The 14588-nt window shown below is 46.5% G+C and overlaps 1 protein-coding gene across 7 annotated transcripts in view; it reads left to right on the top strand.

The window, feature by feature from the left end:
- The window catches only part of SEPTIN6 (septin 6), a 32384-nt gene that overhangs the window by 6103 nt on the left and 11693 nt on the right, over nt 1–14588 (top strand). For all 7 annotated transcript variants that reach the window (XR_006166921.1, XM_042807114.1, XM_042807110.1 and 4 more), the window contains exons 2-5: nt 578–692; nt 8273–8468; nt 9587–9773; nt 10012–10173. Coding sequence is in view for 6 of the 7 variants with exons in the window: in XM_042807114.1 (XP_042663048.1) it covers nt 578–692; nt 8273–8468; nt 9587–9773; nt 10012–10173 (660 nt within the window). In the remaining variant the exon portion in view is untranslated. The remainder of the gene's footprint in view (nt 1–577; nt 693–8272; nt 8469–9586; nt 9774–10011; nt 10174–14588) is intronic.

A 14588-nucleotide genomic window follows, 5' to 3' on the forward strand; every position in this document is an offset into this window, starting at 1 on the left:
AGCTTGAAGACTGTATTCTCTGCTGTTTCTGTGCTACAACGCTTGAACTTTGCAGAGGCAGTGTGTTTGGGTTGTTCAATTACTAGATGTAGGTACAGTTTTCCTAACCATTTCTAGTTAGTTTCTATAATTGCAGCTGTGAATGTGAATTACACATGAGTTACAATGCATGTTAAGTGAATTGTAATAGTCTTATGGGAGGAGGCATCATTAATATATTCCTTTGCATAGGGGATTCTTCTTGTTTGCAGTATAAGGTGAGACTTGAGTGTCTACATAATTTCTCAAGAAACACATGTTTCACTGCCTCTATTTCAGCAGCTGTATTTGGGTATGTGTTTTGCACAGTTTAATATTTTTCTGACAGGGCTACCTTCTAATGTGCAGCAAATGAAATGTTCTATTTGCGCTGTCTGGATTTGTTTTGGAGAAGAGGAAAGCCCGCTGACACAATTTACAGTATATATGCAAATGTCTGCTTGGACTGTACAGTTGATTCCACTTGGGAGGTCTTGAGGCTTTATACAGATAAGTGTATTTTGCATGAGAATGATACAACTATTTCATTGTATTTCAGGGTGAAGGCTGTCGTACTGTCCCACTTTCTGGACACGTAGGATTTGACAGTTTGCCTGACCAGCTGGTTAATAAGTCAGTTAATCATGGGTTTTGTTTCAACATCCTGTGTGTGGGTGAGTATTTCCATTTTGGGAAGTTCTCTTGCTTAAAAGGGCTTCTCTGCAGCTGCATGTAGCTTGTAGGTGACAGCATTAAAAAGGTAGCTTTGATTTAAATTTCCTCAACTGTTCTGTCTATTTTCAGTAACAAGATTTAATGGTGCTCTCGGAAATCCCTGCTGGGGTTATGCAGTATGGCTTTCTACCAGGCAGTGAACCATAGAAATAAAATGCCTAAAATCCCAGGCTTTTATTACTATCTTTATTTTCCTAGTATGTTCAAATTTAATGTTTTTAAAAGAAAATACGTACTCATGCCAGAGAACTTCTTTCTGAGGTCTTGTTTGGCTAGGTATTGAATTATTATTATAATTATTTTAATAAAATACTAGACATGCTCCTCTTAAATTAAAGCTTTTTTTATCTTTCCTTCTGTGCATACTTGAATTAAAATAGTGTCTGGCCAAGCCTTAGCTGGTCAGATGATTTTCTAAGCTGCCAGTTGGTATGGATCTCAGCTGGGGCCTGGTGCTGTAGTAGGACTTGGTGTCTGTCCCTGCAGCGTCTGCCTGTCTTACAGGTCTTGCCCAGGGTTAGGATCCCAAATGGTCCCTCCTCAGAGGTGCTCCCAGGTAACAGAAGTAAATCCTGTATGGCTTTGGTACAGTAGTTTGATAAGGTGGATAAGGGAATTAATTATTTGAGAGGACAATTAGTTTGGTTTACTGATGCGGCGCCCTGCCTCTGAGAGCAGGAGGTTGTTGTGTGGCCGTGGCTGCTCGGTGTAAGTTCTGTCTGCAGATGCCCGCAGCAGTGCCTGGCGTGAGGAAGAGGAGAGCTGCAGCTGTGGACACCTCCTGGGGACTCATGTTAGCTGGTGGTCGGCTCTGCACCCGCACAAAGGTTGTCTGGCCCCTCCTGTGAGAGATCCAGCTCATACTATGGACCTGGGTGTTTGCCCAGGACAGGGTTAAGTCTGAGACAGCGGAGTAGAGTGAGGAGAGGGGAGCTCCCTCCCTGTTAATTGGAGCTGAGAAGAAAACTTTCCCTGACAATGGCATTCCTGTGAGATGATAAACTTTGCTGACAAGTAGAGGTCACTGGCAGGCTGAGTCGCTAGGTGATTTCCACAGTACGTGAATGTGATGTGACCTAGTGGAACTCTTGTCCTAAGGATTGAAGTCTTAAAGTATTTCCTTTTGCACTTACCGAGCTGCTGTGTGTTTTTTCTACAAGTTATAGGTGTAGCAGTGGATGCCTCCTGTGGTTATATGTTCACTTTGATGTGTGGAGAGGAGTTGAATGCCTCTGCTTTACTCTTTGCAGGACAGAAATGGAATACATTAATTGCTTGTTGATCTGAATGACAAGGACTTGCCAAGATCAATGCACATTAGTTATTAATGTCAGTCTTTTATGAATACTAATAACACAGACATGGTCAATCTTGAAATACAGAAACTTTTCTATAAAGTTTAATAAGCTTCATTAGAAAAGATCTACAAAACTTGAGTTGAGGAGGTCAGGCTTTAAAATGTCTTTTAAAAGTTGCCTGGTGCCCTGTTAACTTGTGGTAACAAAGTTAAACTGTTAAACATCCTGGAGGAAGAAAACAGAAGGTCCCAGAGTCCATCTGTCATTTATTCTGTTGGGTCTCACTTGTACATCAGAAGTTTGGGGTGAAAAATTGAAAGAACAGGGAGCGAATGAGGATTGGAGGAAACAAAACAACAAACAGATGAACTGATCCCATAGTCAGGCCACTAAGCATGAGAGAAAGGCACTTCATTGCCCCCCATTTTTCAGCTGTGTGTGCATCTGTTGGAGAAAAAATCCAGTGACAATTTTGCTCTGTGCCATACTGGATCGGAGCCACCAGTTTCCACAGCTCCTGGTGGAGGAGCCAAGGAAGGCTTCAGAAATGCCTCTCCACAGCATGTCCAGAGTGGAGCAATTTTTAGCTCTTCTCATGCTGAAAGCTGTCTCCCCTTTGAGACTAGAGCCGAAGATAGAATAAATGAGCAAACCTCTCATAAGAAGTCAGGGGTTGCGGATGGTTTCTCTGATTTTGTTCCTCAGCACAACTGTTCTTTTCCTAAAGCTTCCATGTTAAAATGTTAGTTGCCTCAGTTCAGTGCAAAGGCTGGAGAAGTATTTACTGGCTGAGACCTTCTGTGCTGACTATTTTTCAGTGAGATGGGGAAGAAAGAGGAAGAACAGACTGACATTTTTCAATGTAAACTTTCTCAATTTTGGCAAGGGTAGATTGTAAGTTGCATTAGACTAGTATCCCATTATAAGCAGGAGTTTCCCCCTTCCTCTCTTCCAGGATGTGCAGGGGATTTTTTCTAACCTGCCTATTCTGTGCAATAAGAAATGGCTATTTTGTGGCAGAAATACCTTCTCTTTTTTCAGGGACTGTACCACAATTGCTTGAGGTCTCTCACTGTAAACGAGTGAGCCACTTGGGATGCGGGAGCTCTCACCGGCTGGCGACGGGGGGGATGTGCACAGTTTTCCTTGTGCAGAGCTGCTGTCTGCTCTCCAGCAGGCAGCTTTCAATGGGGTGATGAGCTGTGCAGCCTGGAAGTTGCCCAGTGGTTGGTTTTGTGATCACTGGTGCAACCAGCTGAGGAGAGAACAGGGTTTCTCCAACTGCAAAGCCATCAGTCTCGTCAGCCCTCTCCTGCCCCCTCACTGCTGGTCCCCTGGGGCAGACTGGTGGCTGGGAGCCAGATAATCCTCTGAGGCTTTTCAGCATCTTTTGTGAGCCCATGTTGTTCCTCTTGTCCCCGCAATTTGCCTTGCGATGGGTGAATCGTGTAGTGTCTCCATATGCCTGTCAGATGGAAAGAACTATTTTTTCTGCTCTCTGTGAGAGAAGGCCTTATCAGGCTGAGCTGCCTCAGGGCTTGTCTCAACAAACCTGCTACATTGGGTTAGCTCCCATTTCTTCACGTGAAAGGGCTGTGCATGTGTGTACATTTTCTTTAAGATTGTAATATCTGATATCTGGAGCCACAGTTGTTAATCTCATGAAGGACAGGTGTTGCTCTTTCATGAAAGGGCGCTCTCGTGAAAGCTGCTCCGTGCCTTTGAACAGGGAAATACTCCAAAGGCTCCTCTTTCCTTCCACAGAGTCGATTTAGGATGATATGACTGGGGCCTCTTAAATCCTGAGTGATGTGGAGAAGGGAGCCAGTGAGCAGCTGTTTGTTGTTTCACGTAACATGTACTAGGGAAAAGCAAATTAAATCACTAGGTACAAAAAAGGAGGTACAGCTTTTATGGTGTATAATTCATCGTACTGCTGCGGGGTGCTTAGGTTGCCAAAATTTCTGTACAAGGAAGAAGCCATGAAGGTGCATTCAGCACAAAGATACCTCTTTTGGTTTGGGAAGCTTCCAGCTTCCCAAAGGAAGAAGCATTTGTGGTGGGCACAGCTTGTTCTGTTCCTCCACTCTAGCTGCTGGCCAGTGTCAGATACAGATATGGTAGCACCTCACCTCCACCTCTCACCTCATCTCCATCTCACCCAGAGCAGCTGGTGGTGGGTAGCCCTCATGCTGCTTGCCTGCACAACATGACGTGTCGCTTCGCAGTACCGATGGCCAGATCACTTACTCCCTGCAGCACGGGTGCTTGCTGTCTTTTGACAGGAGCTCTGCCTGGCCACCAGCTGGAGAGCCCCAAAGAGTGAGAGCGAAGTCCTGACCTGGTATCCCAGGGAGGGCAGTCTGGTCCCAGAGCAGGGGATCTCTCTGGAGTAGCTGAAGGGAGGAGAGTGGCACCTGTCCCACCTGTGTTTTTGCAAGTGGTGCCACTGCTCTGCCAATGACGAATTCGATGAACCGTTTCTGTAGAGCACTGAAGACGCCATGTGCATGTGCAGTTGGAGCAGCAAATGTGCCTCAGAAGACCGAGAGAAGGTGTGTGGAGCCCAGCACAGTGTCTCTAGCCTGGCAGGCTGTCAGGTGTTAAAAGTGTGTGATGCCTTCTGGGCACTGCTGTACGGATGCTGTGTGTCCAGAGCCTGACTGGTGCAGTGTCTCTTGCCATTTTTTTTTTTTTTTCGCATCTCTGAAAATTGTCAGGCTTAATAGTAGAAATAAATCTGATGATGAAAGGCAGGATGCTACAGCTTTTCATTAGCTGTCAGAGCTTCCTGGTGCAGAACTCTGACAGTAAAAGTTACCCTCCCTGCCCTGTCCTCCTCACAGCGCTTTATCAGCCCTGCTTCAGGAGAGCAGGCCACTGCCGAATTGCATAATCCTAAGTACATTTTTGGAGATCAAATCACATGTGTGCCTATAAGCCTGACATCAGGAAATAATCTCCCTGCCAAGGACGCCTCTCACTTGGTTCGCATACACCGCTGCTTTTTCCACGGTGCCTCCCTTAATCCCCATTCATCGTTTCTGCTTTTTGGAGAAGATTCCAGTGCTGTCAGCTGGAACAAGTACAGACTACTTGTCCTTTTCATCAGACCATCTGTTTCATCTGGACTTCTGTCCTTACAAGAAGCAGTTGGCACCATTTACATCTTCTAGCCAGCGGAAAGTTGTCTCTGTGTGAGGCAGAAACTCCCAGGAGATTCAGCAATCCTCCTTTCTGTCCTTTTGCCCTTCAAAGTAGCACTGCTCCCTAGCTCTGGTCATATTAAACACAGCAAAGCACTTTAAAATCATCAATCTTTTACTATCTCATGTCACTCCGTCAGTGTTAATGTCATGTTTCTTTTAGCTGAGACAATCTTTCCTCTCTCCTCCGTCCTCCTCTTCTCTGGCAGGCGTTAGTGCTGTGCCCTGTCAGTGGGGTTACGCAGTGCTGGGAAGGGTGTATCTGCTGGTTGACTGTAATTTCTGCTGTGCAGACCTCACATTTGAGATGCCATGTTAGAGGCTGGGTGTTTTGTGTTTTGAACACAAAGTTGTAGGTGTTTGGATGGGCAACTTGCACCTATGGAAAAATGCTTTACCAGTTCAGATCTTCCCCTTCCAAAAGGAAAACCTCAGTGTGTGAATTCAAAGTTGCCTTTGCTGGCTCTGTGTGGCTGGTGTGAGAAGGAGTAGAAAAGCATGTCCTGTCTCTAAAAATTTGCCTGCATCTCTAATGCACTTCTGTCCCCTCTGACAGTTAAAGTCACTTCTGCTGGAAACGACACATTAGATTCATTTAAAGTAGGTGATGATTAGCAGGTTCAGGATGCATTTAAACAATAGTCTTGGCCTCATGTGAACATCTTTTGCCGTAGAGAAGAGAGGCAGAAATGAGAGGTGGCTTACAGGGTGTTTTGTCTGCCTGGAAGCCAGCGTGATTTACACGTGACCTTGTGTATCCGCTGCAGAGGGCAGCTCCCTGCCCTGGTTGCCACTGCTGCTCCCCTGTCACAGTGTCCTGCAGCCCTGTAGGCTCGGGGCACAGACTGCTGGATCTGACCCTGCTCCGGGGCTCACCAGGCCGTGGGATAGAGAACGTGGGGCAGCGTCACAGGAGGAGGCTTTGCAGGCTGGTGTGTGGGAGGTGCTCCCAAACCCCAGGGCTGATGAGCTCCCCTGTCCTGAGACACCCCACCAGGGATCCTGGCATTCACAGGCAAGCTGCCAACCCTCTGGTCTGTCCCACCCATCCCTTGGCAGTGGCCCTGGAAATGCTGCAGCCTTCTCAGGCTGTTTAGATTTTTTTTTTATGCTGCTGTTTTCCTGGAATCCCTGAGAAAGGCCTGGCAGGTCGTCCAGGCAGTCTGCTGTTAACTCTCAAAATCCCTGTCCAAACCATGTCTGCTGTGCTTTGTGCACCTGCTCCCCGTTTGGGGCAAATGGTACCCCAAAAGCCCAGACTGTGAGATGCCAAGTCAATGAAGGGCTTGCCACGTGATCAGCCGTGAGTCTTCTGGATGGTCCAGCTCATTCTTCTAGTGACAGAGATAACCTTGTGCTTTGCTGGGTCCCACTCCCTTTCTCATGCCGGTGCACTCCAGTTGGCAGTGTTGTAGGTATGGCTGATGCATTGACATAGCACAAGGGATTGCAGGAACACCAAGTCCCGGTGCTGTCTCCCTTTTCTCCCCTTTGGATTGCAAATGAGATTGGTGTGAAGAGCAACTGGATTTGAAGCTGTTCTGGCCGTAGCTGGCATCATCGGTGATGGAGCACAAACACTTAGCTGGCTCCCAGGCAGCTCTGCAGCTCAAGGTGTACATTGACTTTCAAACGTTAATGAATCTTGCTGCTTCTGGAAAGATACTTGATACATGATCCTGGCAATCTGAGACTGCTTAGTTCCCAGAGCAGGGGATGTTAGCCCTGCCCTGCTTGTCATATACTTCAGCCCTGAGTGAGAGATGTCCCTTCTGAGGCCAAGAGAGTGGAATTTGCCTGCTTTGTAGGCGTGAGGCTCAGAGATTTGGACGGTGGAGGATGAGAAGGATTTACCTCTTGTTGAATTGGGCATTTCATGCAAGTTTGGGTCTGTTGCAGAGCTCTAAACCTGCAAAAATAAGAAGCTCTTTTCTTTGGAGCAGAGTAGGAAGATGATGAAGTTGTCTTGTTTGGGAGCTGAGGGCTCAGGGCGGGGGGGAAGGCTGCTTCAGCCAGACACAGTCTCCCTGGGGTCTCACAGCGGGCTGGAAGAGAAGCCCTCGCAGTGGGTGGGGTTCAGCCGGATCCTGATGTTTCAGCAAAAGCCAGCTGGGCAGCTCAGAAATCGCCATTTCTCCAAAACACAACAGCCCTCACAGGGCAGCAAACCAGATTGCTTATGGGTTTAGCACAGAGTCAGATTCTTTGAGCTCGGACAGCTGGCTCTATTGTCAGAGCATGGTAAGGGAGGCTGCCCTGTGGAATGAGTGCACAGAGGGATTTGGTTTGTTCTTCCTGGGTTGTATCTAATACAAATTTAAGACTGGTCTCTGGGATTTGTCTCTTCCTTCAAGACAAGGAAATAGTTCCCCGTTAATAGATGAAATCCAAATAGCAGTTCAATGCTGCAAAACTTCTGAAAGCAGATTTTGGAGTATCGTATAGCTTGTGTAGCCCTTAAGGTATGGAAACCAGATATTACAGAAAATCTCCCCTCTCAGTCTAGAAGGCTGATCCCCCAACTTAATCTGTTGTGGGTACAAGAAACCAACTGCACAACTTGCTGTAGAACTGGAACCAACTCTCAAGTGTTTATGCATAGAAGGAGACTGCATCAGTGGCTGCTTATTAGAGGCATATTGATCTGGAGCATCTTTTTTTTGGATATGGCAATGAGCCCTGTTCCCTCTCCCAGTTTTCAATGGATACAGCATCTTCTGTAGTGTAGTTGTGGGTTTATGGACGATCTGAACGATGTTTTCCCCTCTGCCTTTTCACCTCTTTCTTTTCATCTCTATTTTCTAATGATATTAATGGCCATTAGACTGTGAAATGTAATTTGCCCAGAGTACAGGCCTTCCATTGTACATGGCTTTCTGCTTGCCAGACAATCTGCTTGGAGCATGAGATCTGCTTTCATCTGCTACAATTTCATCCCTGTTAACATTTGGAAGCTGAAAGGCCATGCCATATTAATATTCCACAGAACATTTCAACTGTCTTTTTCTCCAACAGGAGAAACTGGCCTTGGTAAGTCCACCCTCATGGACACACTTTTCAACACCAAGTTTGAAGGTGACCCAGCATCTCACTCACAGCCTGGGGTCCAGCTGAAATCCAATACCTATGACCTGCAGGAAAGCAACGTCAACCTCAAACTGACTATTGTGAGCACCGTCGGTTTTGGAGATCAGATCAACAAAGAGGACAGGTGAGTGAAGGGGGAGAGAGCCTGTATCATGACCTGGTTTTTTCATTCAGGGTCTCTCCCTGTGCCCTAGTTGGGCCAGACTGTGCTGTAAAGTTTTCTTCCTTCCTTCTTAGAGGTTGTCCTTGTCACCTCTTTGGGATGGGACAGGTAGAAGAGAGGACAGAGGCTGTGGTGTGTCAGCACTGATCCAACTATCTAAGCAGTTTTTCTCATGCTGTCAGAGTAATATCTGCCCTGCTGGCAGCCTTCTGCCCAAATTCATCTGGTGGGGAGCTCCAGGGCATCTGTGCTTGCTTCCTTGAGCTGTGCTGACCATGAGCTGCCAACCAAACCACTAGCATGGTCTAGTGACCACTTGGCTTAACAGCTACTTCTGGCAGGGCCCTTCCATGTTGCCAAAGAAAGCACAATAAATGTACAGTGAGATACCCTGGGGAAGTATCTCTGGCAGCTCACGTTCCATCGTGGCTGGAGCATCACAGTTGAGGGGTTTGTGATTCCACCAGACCATCTCCAAGGTGCATCTTCACAAAGGCATTGCAGATGGGAATTGTTTTGTTGTGGGTCTGTTAGATTTTCTTTTAGTTTTATTTAAGATTCAATAATGTTCTTTACATTGTGAGTCTGACAGGCTCTGTATTTCAGATTGCATTGCGAAGGAGTTGCAGGGATTTCCTGCCCCAGAGCACTGGGCAAAGGTAGTACTGAATGGAGACGTGTCTTCTGCCTGCAGGACTCGGGGTTGTGAGAGCAGCAAGCCATTTGCTCCCTGAGTGCAAGCAGGGGTTACACACTGATGTGAATGAATCTCCATTAATTTCCTTTTAAAAGTTGCACCTTCACCTTTTGAAGTATGAGAGTCCACTTTCCTTGGAGAGGATGGTGTGTCTCCTGTTCTCTGCTGAATCTCCAGTACTGTGTTTTGTCAAACAGGCTGCTAGAGTCTGATGTAGTGCAACTTTAAGATTTCTTATGTCTGGGGAGGAAGGGAGACTGAGAGAACTGGTCTCAGGAAGTGAAATCTAACCAGCAGCTTACTTCTTAAAAGCAAGCAAAGGAGCACTGTCTGTTTACCTCTCTGACTGTGAGATGTTTAACTTTTTTTTTTTCGATCAAAGCTATAAGCCCATCGTTGAGTTCATTGATGCTCAGTTTGAAGCTTACTTGCAAGAAGAACTGAAGATAAAAAGGGTCTTGCACAACTACCATGACACCCGGATCCATGCTTGCTTGTACTTCATTGCTCCAACAGGCCACTCTCTAAAATCTCTGGACTTGGTAACAATGAAGAAGCTTGACAGCAAGGTAGGCACGTTTAACCCTTACTGGGCAGGTTCAAGGTGTGCGTGGTGGAAAGGCTGCTGCTTTTCCAGAGCACGGCAACTCACTTTGAATAGCCCTTATGCTGGTGGAGATGACTGGGGTGGCAGATAAATCCTGCAGGTTTACTGAGCACTTTTAAGTTTTTGTAAGTTGTATTGCAGACTTGGAAAAACTCCCTGGAGCAAAGCTGAGGGCTTCTTACCACTCTTTTCCTTTCTAGGTGAACATCATTCCCATCATTGCCAAATCTGATGCCATTTCCAAGAGTGAGCTGACCAAGTTTAAAATTAAAATCACAAGCGAACTGGTCAGTAACGGGGTTCAGATCTACCAGTTCCCAACAGACGATGAATCGGTGGCAGAGATAAATGGGACAATGAATGTAAGTGGCTTGGTGCTTCTTCCTCTCCAGAACAGCACTGTCACTGTAGGGATTGGTGGCCCATATTGGGATGCTTCTTAAATCCACTTCCCCTTTTATTTTGTGTCTTTAAAACCAGAGGATTTCACAGGGATCCCATCCTTGTAGTGTCATCCCAGGCTAGCAGGGCCTTGTGGTAGGTTACTGCTTCTCTGGTGGGCTTTTCTAGTCAGAACATGGACTGTCTTTTAACCCTTTCCTTGTCCTAATGCATAGCTGTTGAGGGACATGTAGGAAATAGGACAGATGGTGAGGCCTGGCTGTGCAGGGCAAAGACAGTCCTGGGTTATGAATTAGCCAGATGGGTATTACCTGTATGATGTAAGGGACAGGCTGTCTACAGCCATGTACCTCTCTGTTCCTCATCCTGTGTTTTTCACACCAAATAGTTTTGCTTTCCTGGGCTGGTGTTTCCTGCAAAGCCCTGCCTCCATCGGTGTCTCCTTTTGCCTGTGGCTGTCCTTACAGCAGAGCCCCTTCACCTGGCTGGCTCTAGGACCCCTGTCTGCACTGAATTACTGTTTTATTATTGATCCAGTTACTTAGCTAGGTCCTTGGTCTGGTTTGCCTTTTGGCTCTGGTGCTGTTGGCCAGAATGGATGGACAGGGGGATACAAAGCTGGTTAGAGCAGTTGTTTCCCTTGAACTACATCTAAGTGCTGACGTGAGAAGTAAAACACAAGGATGGGACCAGTGGCCCTCCTCTTCCCTAAACATCTGCTTTTGGTCACTTTTGGAGTACATAAGAAAGGGAATGTGTACAATGCTTCACTTCCTCCACATACCTCCCCGGCATCTAACCCTGTTCAGCTCAAGGGTTATTCTAGTTTTCTGTCCCTCGCATCACCTGATGCCTCCCCACCAGTGAACTTCCAGGATCCTATGGCAAGGAGTTACACAGCTTGACCAGCAATATGTGAAAAACAGTACATAACTCAGGCTAAACACATCTCGAGGTGTCTGCAGGTGCTTGTTCTGGCTCTGGTGTTCCCAGCATTGTGGGTGCCTGTCTGTGGCTCCCTGAAGACAGAACAAGTGTCCCTTGACCCCTCGCACCGCATCCTGACCACACTCCCATTTTCTAGAAGGCTTTTTGCAGGAAATCAAGTAGGGGAAGTTGCTTGTTTAACTACTGTTGATGAAGTACTGACGTGCTTTTGTGTTGTCTCTTGATCTGATGTTAGTAGTGTAATGTTTTGGAGAGGTCTGAAAGAAAAGAAACAGAAGGTTTGTCCTAACGTAAAAGCTGCCAGTAGTGGTTTCCTAGTCAGAGTAGTTTTGTGATGGCATCTTTCTGAATGCTTAGTGCTCTCACTATGTAGGAATACAGTTACTCCTGGAAGTGAAGATGCAACATCACTCCATCCTCCAGGAGCCAGAGGTGTGATGACAAAGGGAGAAGTCCTCTCCCCTTGGCCCTTCTGAGGGTGGAGGTAAACCTCTGCTCATCTTTCCTTTCAGCCATTTACATGTCTCCTGGGAGGGAATTGCTGTTTGGGGTTATAGACGTGTTCTGGGCTGTGTCAGCTGCTGCACAAGAGAGATCAACACTTTAAAACCCCCATTAAACTGATATAAATCATCATTACCAGGTTTATGGGGACTAAGCAGGCCAGAATCTGATCAAGGCAGTTTTGCAGTCCTGGAAAACTTGTATCCAAATACTGATTTTTTTTTTTAGCAACATAAGACAAATTTGCTCATGCTTCAGGTCAGGAGATGAGCTTGTGGAGAGATTGAGACCAGTAGAAGAGCCAGGATGGGTTGATGTAGGTTTGTGACTTAAATTACCAATTTTAGTCATGTTTAAAATTGAGGAATGGGAACCTTTGATTTAAATCAGATGCCTTAACCTTTGTGTTTGTACTTCTCTACAGAAAGCTTCATTGTCTTTGCCTGTTACAGATCAACGTCTGTGAAAGGTTATAAACGTAGTCTTCATGCTTAAAAAGTGCTTCTTGCTGACTGGCAACTTCTCTGGATCAGTTACTTATTTTTCTTGCTTTTTAATTACAGAGAAAATTGAGACTGGTCTTTTGATTACTTAATGTTTTGCTTATAACCTGCATTAGTTGTCTTTTGCATGAAAAGTAAAATTAGGCTTTAAAATATGCAAACTCACTATTTCATATGCACTTTACTTTATTATGTCCACTTGTGCTGGATGCAGTAGGAATTTTTTTCCAGAGTATTTTGCATTCCAAATTGGCTTACTAAACAGATAAAATATTGCTTTATCTGAGAGGAATTGATTGACTGAAGGATTTAAAATTGTGACATCATAATCAGAAACACAAGTATTTAGCCCTGAACAAAGGCATCAAGTGAAGTATTTATAAAATAATCAGATTAAACAAATCTTCAGAACAAGATGCCTGACTTTCCTTAAAACTGATCTGGTCTTTCTGAGAATCCCACCAAGCATAGATTTACAAGTTCAGAGAAAACACTGTTCAAAATTCTTTAGGTCTCTTCCCATCTGGATTTTATTCTTAAATAAGAAAAACAAGCTGTCCTATTCTTTCAACTCCCTATTGGCTTTTCCATTTTGAATGAATTAGTCTAATTACTGAAGAAAATATTCTCCCTGCACCTGCTAGTTAAATGAAGCCACATGCAGCTACATGAGCTGTCCCACATGGTGGGAGCTGGAACTTCCTTGCTGATGGAAGAAGGAAATCACCAGTACTTTTTCTGTGGCAGAGACAGCACAGCTGAACAGTTGTTACCAGTGGAGGAAGTGACTCTGCTGTTGAGGGTAACCGGGCCCATGGATGGCCAAGGTTCAGGCTGTGTCTGTGTGGCCATAGCATGGTGTTTCTGCCACTGTCTCAGGTTGCTCATCTTGCTCCCATTGCTCACTTTGTCCCTTGGAAATCCCTTTACTTCACTCTCCCAGAGACCTGGATACGAAGCAAATAAAAAGCATTAACGTCTGTGGGAGAAGCTGACCATGGGATGCTCCTCATGGACAGTCTGATGAAGCGAACAGGGAAGTCTGGAAGCTCTCACCCAGAAGTGGCAAGATGGGAAGAGAAGTGGGCAGCTTCCATGGGCTGTGGAGGAAAGGGCCACCAGTGAGGAGCACATTGCCACTAGCAAACATTCGCCTGATCCTGTGTCCTGGAGGGGAAATGGCTGGCTTTGAAACCTCAGGCACCACAGAATTGCGGTGGCTTTTCCTCTGGAAACAGCACTGTGTGTAGTCCTGAAGAGGAGACTGTAGCCTTTGTGGGTTTTAGTACTTGGGGCATTTCAGAGTTTCCAGCAGTTGGACACAGGTACAGACCAGTTCCAGTGCACCCCATAGTGAGGAGCCTGACTTGCAGTAGGTAAAGAGCCCACCCAGTGCCTGGCAGCAGCCAGCGTGTCCCTGCGGTGTGATGTCTCCAGTTCTACCCAGAGCAGGCGAAGGTGGCATGTGGCCCTTGCTCAGCCCTGGGGGTCTCTGCTTGCCCCCTGCCCGGTCAGGCCGCCCGACAGCGGCTGCACAGCGGGACGCCGCGGGACACAGAAGGCCTGTTTGCAGCCGGTGGAGAGGTAGTGAGCTGCTCCGCAGAGACCGCTGGCAATTCTTGACCACATGTGCAGAAGTGTTTGTAGATAGTGCTGCTGCTTGAATGTGGCCTGTCTTGAAAGACAGGAAAAACTACAGCTGGTAGAAAGGAGGCAGCAAATTATTCCTTTGAAAGCCGGCTAGGGGAGTTTCCCTCATGTTGTGGTATGGAGGCTGTTCAGTTGAGACACCTTTGTTTCCTTCCCCTCCAGTGTTTTGTATCCATCCCCTGTCCTTTGCAATTAGGCAGCCTTCTGCTGAAAAATCAGATTCCTTCAGCATGGGAGACCACTTTCCCTTTTCTGTTGCTTGGCCTCTCCTGAAGGGAACTTACCCCACACAGAGCAGGCATGGCTCCATGCTGGCTTGTGTCCCTCTGGGCGCTGGCATGGCGGCGCGACTGCAAATGTGACTCTGGAGGCCCCAGTGCACAGAGCCTCTGCATGGCTCAGGATGGCCCCCTCAGACTGACCACCAGCCTCACTTAGTCTGCATGTGTCCCCTGCAAGAGCTGGGAGGCCAAGGAATAAAAGCTGAAGAGCCCATCTTTGTGAGTGCTTGCAGGCGGTTTTGCAGTATTTGCAGTTTGAGTGCATGAGCCACACTCTGAAAGCAGAAAACATAATATCTGAAATCTTTCACTTGTGCCGGCTGTCATGAATTTGTCCAAGTTTTCAAATAACCTGTGGAATTAAAAACTTCATTAGCTGCTCTTGAGAGCAATCCAAGTTCGCTGATCTTCCATATAGTTGTTTTCCTGGGGCCCCTTTAATTGCCCAGAACTCAGTGCACATCAAAAGCTCTAGCTAACAAATGTCAC

The sequence above is a fragment of the Tyto alba genome, unplaced genomic scaffold (assembly GCF_018691265.1).
Source record: "Tyto alba isolate M040663 unplaced genomic scaffold, T.alba_DEE_v4.0 Super-Scaffold_5, whole genome shotgun sequence".
NCBI classification, from domain to species: Eukaryota; Metazoa; Chordata; class Aves; order Strigiformes; family Tytonidae; genus Tyto; species Tyto alba.